The 18,574-nt window shown below is 36.1% G+C and overlaps 1 protein-coding gene across 2 annotated transcripts in view; it reads right to left on the minus strand.

The window, feature by feature from the left end:
* Stag1 (stromal antigen 1) overlaps positions 1–18,574 on the minus strand; it is a 421,107-nt gene that overhangs the window by 236,169 nt on the left and 166,364 nt on the right. For both annotated transcript variants that reach the window (XM_029567624.1, XM_008841643.3), the window contains exon 6: positions 6,473–6,549. In XM_029567624.1, coding sequence (XP_029423484.1) covers positions 6,473–6,549 — 77 coding nt within the window. The remainder of the gene's footprint in view (positions 1–6,472; positions 6,550–18,574) is intronic.

An 18,574-nucleotide genomic window follows, 5' to 3' on the forward strand; every position in this document is an offset into this window, starting at 1 on the left:
AAAAAATAACATACATAAATACATACATACATACATGCATGCATACATACATACATACATACATACATAAATACTTGTATAAAATGCGAAAGAAATTAAGAAACTGGGAGCATGTGGTTGAAAGAGATTATGGGAACTCAGCCCCATCCTCCCTTTCTTGTGGCTTTCTATTAGGTGAGTAATTTTAATTCTGCTATGTGTTCCTTTGATATGTTGTAATACCAAAGGTCCAGAGAAACAAGGTAAATCAATCATGGACTAGAACTGTGAGCCGAAACAATCCTTTCCTTTTTCAAAGCTGATTATTTCATGTATTTTGTTAAAATAATAGAAAGTTGACCAATACATTATTTTTTAACTTAAAATATTTTACTGAGAATTTCATACATGCATGGAAGATGTTTTGCTCAAATCCACACCCACTCCCTCCCCTCGAACTCCTCCCATATCTCCCCATCACTTTTTTGACAACTTCATGTACTCTTTTTTTCTTTCTTTCTTTTTTTTAAATGAGGTTTTTAGCTACTCTAACATTCCCCCTCTGAAGAGGTAACCCTAAAATCTTTTTTTATATACCTTTATTTTTTTAATTTTTACAAAAACTTTGAGAATTTTATACATGTATATAAGGTGTTTTGATCTAATCTATGCCCACTCCGTCCTCTCCACATTCCCCCCTCTGAAGAGGTAACCATAAAATCTTTTAAGGATTAGATACACGCTCCCAAATACTTTTCACATTTTTGGCCTTTGGAACAGAGTATGCTGCTAACAGGCCCAAGGACATTTTGACTTTTAGCCAAGTAACTGGCTACATTTCTTTTTACCCTCTAGCCAATTCCTACCTCCTATTCTTATCACTCCATCCTCTGAAGGGGTTACCCAAATTGCCAATAGGGAATAGGGACGCCGACCGCTCTGGATTCTTCCATGCTGAACAAGGACGCAGGGTCAGGCAATTGAAGTACCCCTTCAGTAGGTCTACCTAAAAAAGACGCCCAAATTGTGTAACTCTTGTCTCTAAGGGAAGAAGAAACTCCTTGAATCATGAATAGGAGGAGATGTAAGGAAGAAGTAAGGCAAGAGTAATTAGCATTACAAGTTCTAGACAGAGTACTAGAAAAAAGTCAGAACAGAGCAATTTTCAAATGTTCATATAAGAGTCCATTGGAGTTTCTTGATAAGGGCTTCCAAAAGCATCCCTCTACTGGTAACCCTAAAATCTTTTGGGGATTAGATAAATACCAAATACTTTTGACATTTTTGGTCTTTAGAATAGAGTATGTTGCTAATGGGCCCAAGGACATTTTGACTTTTAGCCAAGAAACTGGCTACTTCTCTTTGTGGTCTTTTTACCCTAACTGCCTAGTCAATTCCTACCTCCTATTCTTATCACACCATCCTCTGAAAAGGTTACCCAAATTGCCAATAGGGAATTGGGATGCAGACTGCTCTGGCTTCTTCCATGCTGAACGGGACACAGGGTGAGGCGACTGGGATACCCCTTCAGTAGGTCTATCTAAAAGACTCCCAAATTGCATAGCTCTTATCTGTAGAAAGAAAAGAAAGTCCTTGACTGGTGAATAGGAGATGTGAAGAAGTTATAAGTGCACCCATATCATGCAATGCCCTCAGAGGTCAGAAGAGGGCACTGGATGTATGGATGGTTGTTAGCCATCATGTGGGTGCTGGAAATTGAGCCTGGGTCCTCTGCAAAACAGGTAGTGCTCTTAACCACTGAACCATCTCGCCAGTCCCCAAGAGTGGTGATTTTAAATCCTGAACTTTCCTCTCCATCTAAGGCTCAGGGAAACTAGTGGAACAGGGGTAGAAATAATATTAATGCCTCTGTCATCTCTCACCAGTGAAGCTGCCTCACGAAGAAGACAGTGATTAACCCAGAAAGTCACAAATGACAAAAGTGAAGAGAATAAGAGACCACAGAGTATTTATCCCCAAATAGGACACCTTTATCAAACCTTACCTCTAGGGCTCAGGAACTAACATTAAGGAAGAGGGAAAGAAAAATTCTGAGAGTCAGAGGTGGTGGATGACCATAGTTAACAAAGAGTTTTCCAGACAGCAGGGAAGTTTCTTATATGAACTCACAGTAAAGATGACAGCAACACAAGACCCATGGAAGCTCAAGTCAGAGAAAAATCCCAGTACAGAAACAGTGGAATAGATAAGAAGCCCCAATTTTATCAGAGGAACTATTGGAAACCAAACCAAACCACTGGGAGAGAGAGAGTCAGCTTTCTTTAAGGGTAAGGATGTGAGACTACAAAGGTTAACTAGGGTTCGGTGGATGGACATACACTGAAGGACATTTGGGGATACAAACTTGACAGGCCTTAATACATGTGACAGAGTTCATGAAATCTGGCGGGGGCAGGGGAGGCTATAAGAGAGCTGCAGATAGGAAAGAAGGTCTAAATACGATAAAAAAATTTTTGTTTGAAGTTGGCAAAAATTATAAAAATTAAAAAAGAATGACAGCAGTGTGTTTAGAATCTTTTACTGTGATTAATTTGTGAATCCTTCTATGACCTTTGCTTCTTAATGCATTATGTGATTGTGTGTGGAAGCCTTTACTATTCTTTTCAGAAATACAGCTGCTTTGCTTGGGTCTTCTTGAGCCATATTTATAGTTGGTCCCAGCATTCCAGGTTTCTATTAAATGGTTACAAGAGTGAAAACTTAGTCTGCCTGGCAGATGAATCATTTTCACTCATTTTTGATTATCTGGAAACCATTTAATTTAGTGTTTTTGTGTCATTTTTCTTAAATGAATACTTTATAGTCTTTCTGGTGCTAAAGAGAATAGTTACCAGAAGTATTGGCCTCTAATGTTGTTGACTTTAAGAACCAACAGGTTATCTATAATTGACAACAGTTGCTGCTGTTGTGCTGCTTCATTTAATGCACTGTGGAACAAAGCAAGGGTGTGGCTGGGATGCAATTATGATAACATGAGACTTAAGCTATCTTGAGAGTCTAAGGTTAATTAGCATGATAAAAGAGGAGTTAAGGTTTGTATATATGATGTGACTTAACTATGCAGAAAATGTGTAAATTGACTGTACTCTTTAAATATACATCTGTTGTACTTACTCCTTTTCACTGTTCAGGTTATGCTGAGGTAGCCCAGGTTTAGCAAAGGACTAGATTTCTCCTTTGAGACACTAGCATGGTTTGAAATCTGTCTGTAAAGAAGGATGCTGAATATGCAATGATTACTGTGGGGTGCTGCATTTTACGAAGCTAGATGGGAACAGTTATAGTTATGTTGGCTTCATGATGCTTTACGTGCTTGAGAGAGAGGTCTTTGAATTCACCTTTTCAATGTCCTTAGGATCCAGCTATATGTGTTCCAAGGTGCAGTGCACTGTGAATCTTTTTTAAATTTAATTTTGTAGGTGCTTTTATGTACAACTTCAGTGATTTTATAAGGTGTTAAATGAATTTTGTCCTTAACCACTGGAATCCAAAAGATAAGGGTACGGTTTACATATTTTTCTTAAGTTTCTGTTTATAGCAAATGAATGACCTTAGAATTTCAAATAGTGATTCCTTCCTGAGACATTTGGAGAGGCCTGAAAAACCTAACTGACCTGTTAGCATGGCTGAAATTTGTTAAACATGTTTAAAAAATTAGGCTTTTATATTAATATATAAAAGACAGTCTCCCAGTGCAGTCAAGGGAATTGTGGTCACTGCTTGCTGTTTTGCACTCTGAATATCATTATTTTTGTATTAAATATTAATTAGTAAATACAGATAATGAAGATATATGGCAGATACTATGCTGTAAGACTTGGCTGTACGTTTTTAATTTGAAGGTTTTAGTAATTTGTATGTAATGTCAACTAAAAATACAAATCCGAGTGAATGAGGATAGGAATAAAATTCTTTTATGAAACTAAAAAAAAAATTAGAAAAGAAAATCAAAATTGATCAAAATTGAAAAATCCTTCATATGAAATTTTCAAAAAAAATTCAGAAATACGAAATCCTTTTTTAATAATTTCATTTTATACACCTCATCAGAGTATTATAATTTTGTGTATACCATGACCTGAATTTCCCTCAATTTTAAACCTTCTTTTGTTATCTAAACTGCTACTACAAAAGCAATGATTTCCTGTTGTGCATTTGTATAGCATATGCATTACTCTCTCAATTCCCTTTAGTTTTCAGATGAGTTTATACTCATCTGAGTATTATCAATACCTTGATTCTTGTATTTCATGTTTTTCTCTTAAACCAGTAATTCTCAAAGCTTGTTATGCATTGGAATTATTTACAGAATGTTTAGGAATCTTTACACGGATCACATACTTTCCGTATTAATCAGAACATCTGGAATATATGGGTGATGACGAAGTGCCTGTACTTTTGAAAGATTAGGTGACACTAATCCAAGATTAGGTGACAATAATGCAAGCGAAGTCTGTCACCTTCTCTTATAATTTGCAGTAATGTTTTCCACCATATGTTAGGACCCTAAGAATTAAAAATAATCTGTACTTTCAATAACCTTTGTCACAAGCATGGTGGAGTCAGTCTACCGACTGAAGAACCAATCCACCAGTTAACATATTAATGTGGCTTCATCTTCTATTTGCCATATTTAAATTCTTAACTAAACTCCCAAAGTATGTACACAGAAATATTTCAGAATTCAGAATCCAAGTTTTTAAAAAAATTTTAATGGTAAAAAAATATTTCTAATATTCCATCAAAACCCCAAAAGAATATTCAGCAGCTCCTTGAGAAAAATGATCATTAATATTTAATGCACCTGGTTTGTATTCTAGCACATGAAGTAGAAATGTCAAGGACATCTTTGTGTCATTGGGAATGTGTCCTCAAAAGGAATATGGGTCTTACCTTCCCTCTGTCTTTCTCCCCTAAATCATGAGTTAGGTCTAGAGTTGCTACTTTGATTCATCATAGGTCCAAAATCAATGGGGGCCAATAGATAATAATCTGAAACCTCCAAATCTATTAGCCCAAATCAAAGTTTCCCTTTTATAAGTTATTTAACTCAGGTTTTACTACTAGAAATCGGATGACCAACACAGTATTTCATAATTAACATGCAGAGATACTAAACGGGAAAAAAAAAAAATCTTGTCTAGGTTGAAGTCAGTTTTTGTGACCAAATAAACTGAAAGGAAAAAAAAAAAAAATCCTTAGGAATCTTAAAGGTTTTTATGCAGTAGAGAACTGAATACCAGGAGTTACTAGACAAAGAAATGGATGAATAACAATGTAAAGTTCTTTCTGATCTCCTACAGAAAGACAGAATTAGTCTCAAAGATACTACTAGAGTATTTCTGTGATGGAGCACATGTAAAATATTTTGGGTTTGAAATGCCAAAAAAAGGGGTGGGGGTGTGAATTCCTGATGAGAAGGGCATCCATTGCGTAATGTGTACTTCAGCGTATATCGTTATCATGTGTTTGTATTATTTTATTCAAACGAAAATTGATAATAATAAAATTGAGCCAATCGCAAAAGTTAATCTAAAAAAGACAACCTTGTAAGGCTGAAGTAAAAACGGAATATCCACCAGAAAACAGAAATCTTGTTTAAATCAAAAAGCAAATATTAAGCCAGGCGTGATGGCGCACGCCTTTAATCCCACCATTCAGGAGGCAGAGGCAGGCGGATCTCTGAGAGTTCAAGGCCAGCCTGGTCTACATAGTGAGTTCCAGGACAGCTGAGGCTACAGGGAGAACCTGTCTCAAAAAGACCAAAAAAAAAAAAAAGACCCAAATATTAGTAAGATTAGTGATGAAACAAAAAGCATTACACCAAGTAGGTTTGCCATAAATACTATCTACAAATTAATCTGTGAACATTATTTCTAAATTTTACATTTCAGCAAAAACACTAATGATTATTAGTTTGTGAAGACTAACAATAAAAAATAGATTTTAAATGGAAACTACAACACTTACAACTAGCATGTTCCAAGTAGAAGCCTATCTACTAATGTGAGAGATCAGAAAGTGAAGAGACCGTGTCACAGAATTTTGGGAAATTCTGGATAAAATAAAGTTAAGCAAGTTTTTCTTTATTAGGATTTCTAAGAACCTTACGTAAAGTGGTTTGATAGTTTCTAGGACAGGTTTAATATACGATCCTGCTCAGATTTACCTAACCTCCAATCCTTTTATCCTCTAAAACATTTAAGAAGGCTACCATTTCCAGAATAGAGATATGTAGGAGACTATAAAGTTGGGAGTTAGAGATCTTCAAGAATTAATGTAAAAATTGACTCAACTTGATTCCTTTAATTTACTTGCAGTCACTATTCAAAGCTATTTCTGTACAACTCAACTGTCATTTAAATAAGAAACTCTTCTAAAACACTAAGCAAGAAAAAAACTTCAAATAATCAACATATTAACCATTTAAAAATACATCAAATAAACTTATAAAGATACTGAAATGTTATACCTCATCAAATTCTTCAGTCATTTTTCTGATGATTTCTGCATTCTGCATATTTCGAAACATCTCTATTCTGACAGTACCTGTGGAAAAAAATAGATTTTTACACTTAATCTTTATCTAATTTTAAACATTAAATTTAATCTGATCGTTGTTTGAAAATATAAAACTTTTTGAGTTTGTCATTCCTCCTAAAATTCTTTCTTATACTATCTATTTTAAAGGAACAACTTTTTTATATGCTTTGAGATGAAGCATGAATGCATTTTTACATCCTTCAGTTTGCCTTACGTGGCAGTGTCTACTGTAAGTGTCAGGTGACATTATAGTCTGCTATTTTGAGGTTCAAAGTAATGAGTCAATCACCCATGGGTTGAAACCTCTAAACTATGAACAAAAATAAATTTTTCCTGACTTTTGTAGCTGCCAGATATTTGTCAGAACAAGGAAAGTCTGACTAACAAAATGCCTATTATGTGCTCATGTAGTAATAATTAATATTCAGTAATTGGAGGGCAGGAGTATGAATGCCAAATACATGTTTGCCAAAATACACAATTTAAAATTTTCTTGCTATCAAAATAAGAAAAAAAAAAAAAACCCGGAATTTCACAAAGAACTGAAATTTTGAGTTGAGCCCTTTTCTATTTACTGCACTGCAAGACAAATACATTATTAGAAAAGAACAAGGCCAAGAGGGAGTTTCACAAAGGGGCGAAGCCATCTCGTGGGAGCAACTCAAGAGTCATTGTACTGAATGTATTAGGAAATTACGGGAGAGCTTAGGACAGTTCAAGTAACTGCCCCACTCAGAACAGTCGTCTATTCAAAGTTGGACCCCCAGTTATTCTTCCCACTTTTCTCCAGCTGTTATCCACCAAGACAGCTGATACCCACAAGGGAAAATGATGTCACAGGCTAAAATAGCTGGACAACTAGAAAGACAATAAGCCAGAGGACAAGAGTTAGCAGAGGGCCTGGAGAGAGGGCTCAGCAGCATAGAGCTCACACTGCTCTTTTGGAGGACCTGAGTTCAGTTCCCAGCACCCATGTCAGGGGGATCTAACACATCTGGTCTTCACAGGCCATCTCATTCACATGTACATATCCACACACTGACATACACACAAATACATAATTAAAAATGAAATAGACAGGGATGGTGGTGCACACCTTTAATCTTGGGAGGTAGAGGTAGGTAAATCTCAGTGAGATCAAGGCAAGCCTGGGGCTACAGGGAGACCCTGTCTCAAAAAACAAAAAAAATTTCTTTCTAAAAAAAAAAAAAAAAAAAAAAACCCGGAATTTCACAAAGAACTATAAAGGTGGTTCTGTGAAACATACCCTTTCATAAAAAAATTAACATTATCTACAACAGTAGACTAAAAGTGGTAATAATAAACATAACATATAGTAAAACCCTCAGGAAGTGATATTTTAGAATGATTTAAAATGTGAAAAATGTGCTTGATCTCCACAAAACTCAAAAGATTAACTTTTATTTTTTAGTAGATTGTCTTTGGTTATCTACATGTGAAACATACCCTTTCATAAAAAAATTAACATTATCTACAACAGTAGACTAAAAGTGGTAATAATAAACATAACATATAGTAAAACCCTCAGGAAGTGATATTTTAGAATGATTTAAAATGTGAAAAATGTGCTTGATCTCCACAAAACTCAAAAGATTAACTTTTATTTTTTAGTAGATTGTCTTTGGTTATCTACAATTGCATCCAATTTTCTACAAATGGCATAATTACATTCATTTTACAAGTGGAAAAATAGCACTGAGTAACCACAATTTTATTTATGAATTCTTCTGTTGTTGGACACCTACACTGGCTCTATTAACTTAGCTATTGTTAATGGTTTTCAAGTAAACATTGATGAGCAAGTATCTGATTTGTTGACTTGGGAGTCTTTTGGACAATGTGGAGAAGTAAGAGAGCTGGGTCATGTGGCAGATCTGTTTTTAGTTTTATGAAGACACTGATTTACATAGTGGCTGAACACAATTAAATTTCCAACACAGTACTTAAAGTGTCCCCCTCCCCCTTTATTTCCCTTTTTGAGACAGGGTCTCCCTCTAGCCCCAGCTGGTCTCAATCTCATAGAGAGCCACCTACCACTGCCTCCTAAGTTCTGGGTTTAAAGGCACATGCCTGGCTATAAATGTTCCATTTTTTTTCACATCTGGGCCAGCATTTGTTATTTGTTTTCTTGATGACTGATATTTGCCTGAAGTGAGATGGAATCTCAATGCATTTTTATTTGATATTGATATTGAATAAGTTTATTCAGGCAAGATATAATTCATCTTTCAAGAACTGTGTGTTTATTTCATTAATCCATTATTGACTGAATTGTCTGACATTTCTTTTTAAAACTATTTTATTTCTTATTTTACTTTTATGCTTATGAGTTTATATAAGTGGACCCATGTTTTACAATGCCTGCAGAGGTCAGTTGAGGGTGTCAGATCCCCTGGAACTGTAAGCTGCTAAGTGGGTGCTGGGAACTGAACCAGGCTACTCTGCAAGAGCAGCCAGTGATCTTTAAAGGCTGAACAATTTCTCTTGCTCCTACATTGTTTTATTTCTAACTCCTGAAGAGCAAAGAGAGCTTTTTGGGGTGCTTTAGTTCCTAGTGCCAGGAGCAGTGCACACAATATAAAAGTTTTAAAATGTATTTGCAGAAGAAATGAAACACAGATATAAGGAATCATGTTCAACAAGAGAGCAAAGTGTTTTACATTTTGTAGTTTATATAAAATTCAGTTACTACTGAGCTACTTAATATTGATCACTCTTTTTACCATTGATTTTAATCACAAGTGCATGAAGCAACAGGACTTTTGTTTGTTTGATGGGTTGGTTTGCATAGAGTATCAACTTTGGAATCAAGCTAAAAACTCTAGTTTCTCCCTTAAGCTCCAATGGAAGAAATAATTTCCAGGTAGAAATAATTTTATGAGAATGAGGTCTTCTTTTTAATTTCACTGTCAGGGGAAAGTCATTCTGTTAAGTTTTCTCATTACTAAGACCTACAACATTAGGTCAATAGCATTAAATATCCTTGTTTAAAATATCTTACATTTACCATAGAGATAAGAAAATGAAATGAAGAAATGAGAAAAGGAACCAGCAACCTCACTCCTACATAGGTGAACTGTCTTGTTTTATGCTTCTTACTCATTTTAAGCTCTCCATCTCCAAGGTCTTATGTCTGCCACCATAGGAACCCTAGCCTTCTTTATATCTATTCAACTAAGTATAAAAGTACAAAACAGGAATAGCTAAATGTGGAAATAAAAGACAGGCAAATTGTTGCTACTCAACAGTAAAAAAAATATATTTCAAATATAAAAAATATAATAATCTTTTAGGTTGGTAGCCTTGTAACATAACATTATTGCATACTGAGAATTACTGAAGCATGTGTGTAATGAAAAATACACTGCGTATCACACTTAGCAAAGAGCATTCCAGACAGTATATGCCTTTAAGGAAATTGTTCTAAATATGAATCAGCCTTTTATTTCAAAGGTTAGAATTATTGATTCTTAGTAATAATATTTGATACTGTGATGTCCAGAGATAGTGGAAGCACACAATAGCAAAGCTTTTGGTAAATACTTTTGTTTTCTTTCTTTGACTGCAGATTCACACAAAAGACTATAAATAAAAACAGAAAAAGATTGTCAACAACCATCAATGAACTGACAGAGAAAACCATAGGAAAAGAGAAGCAATGCTAAGACTATTAAAACTGACAAGGATTCACTAAAGAAATACCTGCGTCCAAGAAATGCAGGGCTCTCTATCTAATAATGCAGTGGCTGTAAGGGTCTTTCTGAAAATCAGAGAAAGAGGCTGGGGGAAAAGCAGAGAAAGGGATACATACTTTGGTTGCCTTCCAATGAACATTTCAAATAACAGTAAGTATCCTGGGATGCATGTGATCTACCACGGCAGTATATGTTAAAATGGAAAAAAAAAAAATCAGAAGTTATCATGAAGACTTTTATAATGAAATTCTGAGAAAAAGTTGTGTTTATATCTTCAGTAAAGAGTCTGTCTCTAGATGGCAGCCTATACTTGTAAATTCTTTGTTTAGATAAAATTAATAAATTCCTTTCTTGATAAGTATGAAGAAAGTGACTGTAAAATTACATTGTATTGATAAACTATGTGCTGTTTAAGCTCACTGAGAAGCTGGGTCTGGATGTCTGATTGCTCCCCCACCCCAATATTGACCCAATCATAACTGTCTAGAAGCATCTTTCAAAGCCCCTTGTCTGGGAATGGGCTGCTCAGCCTCCAACATTATGGTAGAGAGAAAAGCAAAACAGCCCAAGAGTAAAAATATTGTGCCCTTTGAAAATAGCTAAATGGTTAATTCTATCCAACAGAGATTACCATTGTTTATCCCATAATATAAAAAAAATGCCTTTTGTGGGAAAGAGAAGCTAGAAGTTCAGTCACGAAGAGAATGCACAGTTAGAAAATTTGGATGAATGCCTAGAGTTTCTGGCTCCCTCCCCCCCATTTAGTACCTAATAAACTCACTCAAAACAAAACAAAAATATGGCTATCATAGATCATTCTTCTGACCCTATAAAACAATAACAGATAAAATGCACAAAAAGGAAGAATCATGCATTAGCATATAATGTGTTTATCAGTTAACTAGTGTTTCAGGACTGCATAAAGGGCACTGTGTCTACATCAAAAATAGATAATTTATTAAAAGTGAGTAAATTTTAGGACTTGGTTAACTAGTGTTAGAGTAATCCAGGTCTGAAAGTAAGCACTGTCCTAAAGTTAGACAAAGATCTTCAAAGTATTCTTACCAAATGGTAAAACAATTATTAAAATAACCCCATCATCAATACTTAAGTTGTTCGCATAAGGATCGGAGAAACCATATTAAAAAAAGATTAATATACATTTTAAAATGTCTGTTTGCAACCTTATTCTCTACTGATAATATGACTTAAGACAGGCAGTTTCTAGTCTCTAACATACAGATTTATAAGAATGAACCTTCTAAAACTATGGGGGAAGTGGATAAAAATAGCTCAGTGTAGAGCACTAGGAAAACATGCTCCAGGATCTGGGTCCAACTTCTAGTATGGGAGAAAAGGACAGAAAACATACCTATATGCTAGGAATACAGTATGATGGTAGAACATTTGCCTTGTCATGAGTTTGGGCTCTAGCAAAGCAAAAAAGAAAAAGCATTTTAAAAGAAGCTATTTAAAAAATTGTATACTATGGTCTTTACTCCACACATGGTTCTGGGCATAGAGGTCTTGACATTGAGCTTTTCCGATTCCCAGGTACCAAGAATTTTCTACCATTTTTCTATTGCTCTTCAACAGTCAAAGTATATCTTCACCAGTGCCCTACAGAAAATGTAAAACACTGAACTGAACTTTTAGAAATAAAAATCAGAGTCAGGGAAGTTAAAAATAAAAAATAATTTAAAAAACCTTGTATACATGAGACCTGTGGGTAAAACGATAAGTATTTCTGTGAGAAAATGTCAACTAAAGAATTTTAGTCACATGGAACTGAAGAAAAAGATAAATGAGCACCAATAAACAATTACAGAGAAAACTATTACCATTCATAGCGTGGCTATTTGGAAAAGCAAAAGCTAAGAATGCTGAACTTTTCTTTCCAATATGAGGCAATGAGTATGAAACAAAGGTATGAGACAAAGAAATAGGTTTCAAGAGCCGGGCATGGTGGCACATGCCTTTAATCCCAGGGAGAGGCAGGTGCATATCTGTGAGACCCTGTTTCAAAAATGGGGGGGAGGGAGGGAGGGAGGAAGGATAGGAGGACCACTATGTTTCATTTCTATGGAGCAAGAAAACTACAAAAGAATTTGCTGTTACAGGGATCCACTAATTATCGAACAAACATTTGTACTTGTCAATTATATGTGAGCCCATATTTGGCTACATTTACAAAGAATTTAAATAATTAAGATGAATGATTTAAATATTTGAGATTAAGGTATTTGTTAGTTTCTCTACACACTGAAAATTACCAAGTCTGTTCCTTCAACCTGTACTTGAAATTAGTATCAATAAAAGTTCAATGAAGTAACGTAAAGTGGGCTTGTCTAAAAAGTTTCTCTCGTAATTTTAAAGACTTTCATAATATATTTCTCTATGGTATCTTTTTCTATTTTGTAAACTTCTATGTATATGATTAATGATATTAAAAACATTAATTGGCTGGGCTTAGTATTTATTCTCCTTAATACTGTTAACAAAGCGGATTTCCTATTTTAGAACAGTTTTAGTCTAAAAATGTTACAAAGATAGTAAAGAGTTCTCACATACACCGACACATAGTTGTCTTGTGATATTTCTATCTTTATCAAGGGCTATTGTTTTTAATATCACTATTAAATGTTAACATTATAATAAAAATATATTATATTTCCTTACATTTGCCTGCTATTTTTCTGTTGATGAACCCATGCAGAATAGTGAAAGTTAGTACATCAAATCTAAATACCTTACCCATAATGTAATACCTTCTGAAACTTTTAAAAATTCAACAATTTTTATTTTATTTTTATTTTATGTATATGAGCATATTGCCTGCAGGTATGTGAGTGCACCAGTGTCGTGCAGTGCCACGGAGGTCAGAAGACGTCTTCAGATTCCCCTGGAACTGGAGTTAAGGATGATCCGTAGCTGCCATGTGGGTGCTAGGAGTCGAACTCTGGTCCTCTGCAAGAATAGTCAGTGCTCTTAACCACTGAGTCATCCCAGCCCCGAAAATTCAACAATTTTTAAGTGAACAATACAAAATTGCTATCTATTATAGGTACAATGTTGTACAGTACATGTTAGAAAATATTCATGTTGCATTTCTCACTTTGTATGTATTGATTAACAAGGTCCATTTCCTCAACCCTGTCCCTTATAATCAACATTCTACTCTATGCTTCTATTACTTATATAATTAGTGTCATGTAGTATTTGTCCACATATGAATAGCTTACTTCATTTAGGGTAGTATCTTCCAGTTTCATTCAATGTCATATATTACAGGACTTCCTTCTTTTTTTAAGGCAGAAACCTTCAAGTGTATGTATATACCATGTTTTATTTACCTACTTATCCTTCCACAGATATTTCTTTCCATGTTATGAATAATGATGCAATAAAGAGGGGATGCAGATATCTCTTCCAAGATACTGATTTCATTACCTTCAAATATATTTCTAAGTGGGATTTCCAGATCATGTGGTAGATCTATTTGTAACTGAGGAATATCTATTCTGTTTTCCACAGGTGCTGCACCATTTGCTGTTCCCACAAACACTATCAAGAGGTTTCAATTTTTCTATAGAATTACTAATATTTGTTGCCTTATAGTTTATTGAAAAGGAGATTATAATAGAAACAAGATTAACAGCTCATGTGGTTTTGATTTGCATTTCCCTGAAAATTAATGAGTTACCATTTTAATGTTCCCAAAAAAGACATTTACATATTTTCATTATAGAAATGCTTTTTCAGCCAGACACAAGCCTTTAATGCTGGCACTTGGCAGGCAGAGGCAGGGGATCTCTGCGAGTTCAAGACCAGGTCTACATAGTGAGTTCCAGGCCAGGTGAGGCTACAGGGAGACCCTGTCTCAACAAGACCAACGACAAAATAAGTAGTTTTTCAAGTCTAGTATCTATTTTGAAATCAAATAGATATATTTCTGAAACTGAGATAAAGATGTTTCATTTTGGAATTATTCCCCTGAATTATACACACTTTGCAAATCTTTTTTCCTTTTTACCTTGTTGCCTTTTCAGCTGTTGATTGTTTTCTTTACTGATTTCTAAGAACCTTAGGAAAGGTGGTTTGAAAGTTTCTAGCCAGTGTTGACCTTGAACTCCCGGTACTTTAGTTTCCACTGTTAAGTGTTGCCTGGCTTAAAAAATCACTATAGACTAATTTTATAAGCAAGAGGGCGCAGGACCCATGTACGTAATTCCAATGCTTAAGAGGTAGGGACAGAAGGCATTCAAAAAAAAACCCTCAGCTATACAGCAAATTAAAGGTCAGGCTAGGCTATATAAGCTCAAGCCTAAACAAAAAAAATAGATGTGTGTGTGTGTGTGTGTGTGTGTGTGTGTGTGTACTGATTTTAAAAATGAAACTTGTGATATTACTCAAGTAAATCTTTGTTCCTGAAATGCTAAACAAGAACTATAAGAGAATTCATTCAGTAAATCATCTAAAAACCTTATAGAGTGAGAATTACAAGGATACAATAGTTAAAAGAAGAAATTTCAAATGTGAGTTTTCTACTAGAAAACTTACATAAAAAAAGAAGGTTAATCAAAGTTAAATACTAAGGTAAAAGATAAAGAAGTAAATCTGCCACTTGGTACCGTTAAAGGGTACAATAGCTAAATCTCTCCTGAAAACAAGTGTGTTTTTAATACTACCTAAAAGGAGATAAACATATCGGAGAAGTTTAATAAAAAACTGGTCTCAAATCTGGAGTGGTGGCACACATCTCTAATCCCAGTATTCAGGAGGCATCATCTCTGTAAGATAAGGCCAGCCATACCTACAGGGAGATGCTATCACAAAAAGACCAAAAAACAAAAACAAACAAAAGAAACAAATTTATCCACAAATACTCTAAGATCCTATCTTCTCATTAAAAAACTATAGCTTAATTACAAACAGTCCTAGCTTGATACTTTCTTTGACCACATGAAAGGTCATTGCAAAATCTCTTCTTAAAGAAAGTTATCTTAGAATAGGTTACAAATAAATTGGAAAGTAGTAACTTGGAAATAAAAGGAAAAAAAAAATGAACAGGCAAAAGGACCAGAGAAACACGCTCCCAAAGACTTTAGAATTTTCAGAAACAAGAGTGTAAAAGACAAAAGATTGAAACCTGTGGAATGGTGTTTCTCTGTAAAGGAATCTAGTGGCTGTAATTTATAGAACTGCACAACATAGTAACTGAAATAAGAGCATTGAGGAGACTGACACACGTGAAAAGAGAATAAGGAAACAAAGTCAAAGGGGAGAACATTCAGAAAGCAATAAATTTAAAAGGTGAAAAATTACCTAGAATAGTATAAAGTTCCTGAAGAACAGAAATAAGATGGAAAGAAACATTTTAAAAACCTAAAACCTAAGAAAAAGCAGTGAGAAGGGCGAGGTAGAGTATAACTTAAGTCTCAGCACTCAGGAGACAAGAGGCAGAAAGAAGCAGGCAGATCTCTGTGAGATGGCGGGTCTACAGAGCAATTTCCAGGCCTGCTGGGGATATAGGCACACTGTCTCAAACACACACACACACACACACACACACACACACACACACGCCCCTCTCTATAAAAAAACAACATACAGCCAGGCGTGGTGGCATACGCCTTTAATCCCAACACTTGGGAGGCAGAGGCAGGCAGATCTCTATGAATTCAAGGCTGGCCTGGTCTATATAGCAAGTTCTAGGACAGCTGGGGCAACAGGGAGACACTGTATCAAAATAAGACCAAAAAAATAAATAAATAAACAAACATAAAAAAAACAGAAAAAGAAAAAGGATTATATTTGGGCCAGAAACATGACTCAGTGGGTAAAGCAATCAACAACAAGCCTGACAACTAGAGTTCAATCTCCAGGACTCATCTGGTGGAAGCCCATAACCACAACTTATCCTCTACCTGCACATACATGTGCATGTGTACATGCATAGAGACACAAAAACACATGCAAAAATATGTGCTAAAAATATGTTCTAAGTAAAAATGAGAATACAAGAAATGAAGAGAAAAATCTTGAAAAGATTAATTATTGATAACATAAAAATGATTATTCCTGATTATCTATAAAATAAAGTCTACCCAGTGTGGTGGCACATGCCTTTAATCCCAGCACTTGGAGGCAAAGTCAGGCAGATCTCCATGAGTTCAGGGCCAGCGTAGTCTATATCTGAGTTCCAAGCAAGTTGGGGCCACAGGGAAATACTGTCTCACAAAAAAAAAAAAAAAAGACGTTGATGCTGAATCAAAGTAACTTCAGATCTTAAATTATATATCTCTCAGGTCCTGCACTCATATCCCTTTGCTTCCTGGGCTGCACAACCTCTGGGACACCGGTGCCAGCACCTTTCCTGGTCCCCAGGGGCACTCTAGACCAGGTCCCGCCCTCATATCCCTTTGCATCCTGGGCTGCACAGACTCCTGTGTCCTGGTACCAGCATCTTCCCAGGGTAAGCCCAGGGCATTCCCCAGCCTGTTTCACCCTCCCAGCTCCCCTCGCCGGGTCTCTCCTCCTAGGCTGGGCACAGGCCCATTTCTTCTCTGGGCACCCCAGACACTAACCTCTCAAACCAGAGCCAACACTGCTTCCTGATCCTTTGCATCAGGACCAACCCATTTCCTCCCTGCAGCCCCCAGGAAACCACTAGGCCTGGTTCCACCCTCACCTCCCTTTACTACTATGGGTAGCACAGCCACCAGCTTCCTAAGAAAAGCATCTGTCCTGGGCCCTTCTCCCAGGGGCCAGCCCAGCCCCCAAATTCTTGAGGGCAGCATCTATCCTGGAGGGACCTATACCTTAGGAGAAAGCCTGATATCATCTGAGCCTCATCTCACTTGGGCCTCTGTGGGCACTCCTAACAAAGCAATTGGGCCACTCCATTATAAAATCAAAAGAGAGAACCTGAAGCCTAGACCAACCAACTTTTCATGCCCAACAAGTAAATCACAAAGTTTACAAAAACCACATAAAGTTTACAAAAAGAAGCAGATCTAAACTCAACAAAGGAAGGCTTGAGTCTCACACAAAAATCAGAAACTACGAAGGAAATTCACATATCAAAGTCACAAATAATAACCAATAACATGAAAAATGAAAATAATACATCTCCACCAACTACCAAAACTACTCTAGAGGAGTACAATGAGAACTCCCTACAGATAACACAGGTATGGAACTCAAAAGAACAATTATAAACATGATAAAAGAATTCAGTGAATTTAAAGAACACACAAAAAAATCAAAGAACTGAAGGAAGATAGGGATAAACTTCTGAATGAATTCAGAAAAGAGAAATATTGAAGAATATTCAGGCTGAAATGAAGAAGGAACTGAAACACTCAGTAAGCCAATTAGAAACAATGGGAGAAAGCCTCATGAATAGGATGAATGAAATGGAAAACACAGTATCTCTCGCATTGAAAACCAGAGGGAACCAAATTATTCCTACAACCTACTGACAAATTATACATAGCAGATCAAGAAATATATGTCTAGGTAAGGTTCATCTGAGAACAACTGGTCTTTGCCCAAGATTTATCTACATGACATACAGTAATTAAAAATACCAGACTGGTGGAACTAACCTTCTTGGGTATTTAACAGACATACTTTGAGGTCTATAATAATTTGGCCAGAGGGACATAAAGGACACTTTTTGCTCCTAGCCCTCCTAGGTCAGCTAGTTCCAGGGCACCATGAGCATCTCTCAAAATGTCATAATGGTGCTGGTTCACTTGTCCTCTTGATTAAGGAGGCTGAGGAGACCCCACCAGATGGACTTGAACCAGTGTGCAGTCTATAAAGAGGAGGGTCAAGACAGAGGAATCATTTCCTCCATGCTTCCAAGCAAAGCCAACCATGGTTGAGCAGGACCTTTGGCTTATCTTCATATAGGTGGAATTGATGAAAAGGTAGGAGCCAGGAGCTCCTCCCGAGCCCATGTGACCCCTGAGGAACAGATCCTCAAACGACCTTAAGAATAAAAATAAATTAGTTTATCTGGTCCAACTTTATAGTCTTAAACACCCAAAAGGAAAGTATAACCAAAGATTAAAGGGGCCAATATAATTTCATAAGAGTCCATATGTATAGCTAAAGGCTACATAACAAGCAACAATGCCAGAAAAGCGATACCTTCTTTGCAATCTCCAGATGGTCAAGTAGTGGGGAATGGCTGGGGTTGCCAACAACACAGCAGACAGTAGCAGGGATATCAGAGTATAATGGGTCTACTGGGTGAGGGAGACTATGGGAGGGTGCTATCTGGGAAGTGGGTGTAAAAATAAATA

The sequence above is a fragment of the Nannospalax galili genome, unplaced genomic scaffold (genome assembly GCF_000622305.1).
Source record: "Nannospalax galili isolate Female #2095 unplaced genomic scaffold, S.galili_v1.0 scaffold861, whole genome shotgun sequence".
Classification (NCBI taxonomy): Eukaryota; Metazoa; Chordata; class Mammalia; order Rodentia; family Spalacidae; genus Nannospalax; species Nannospalax galili.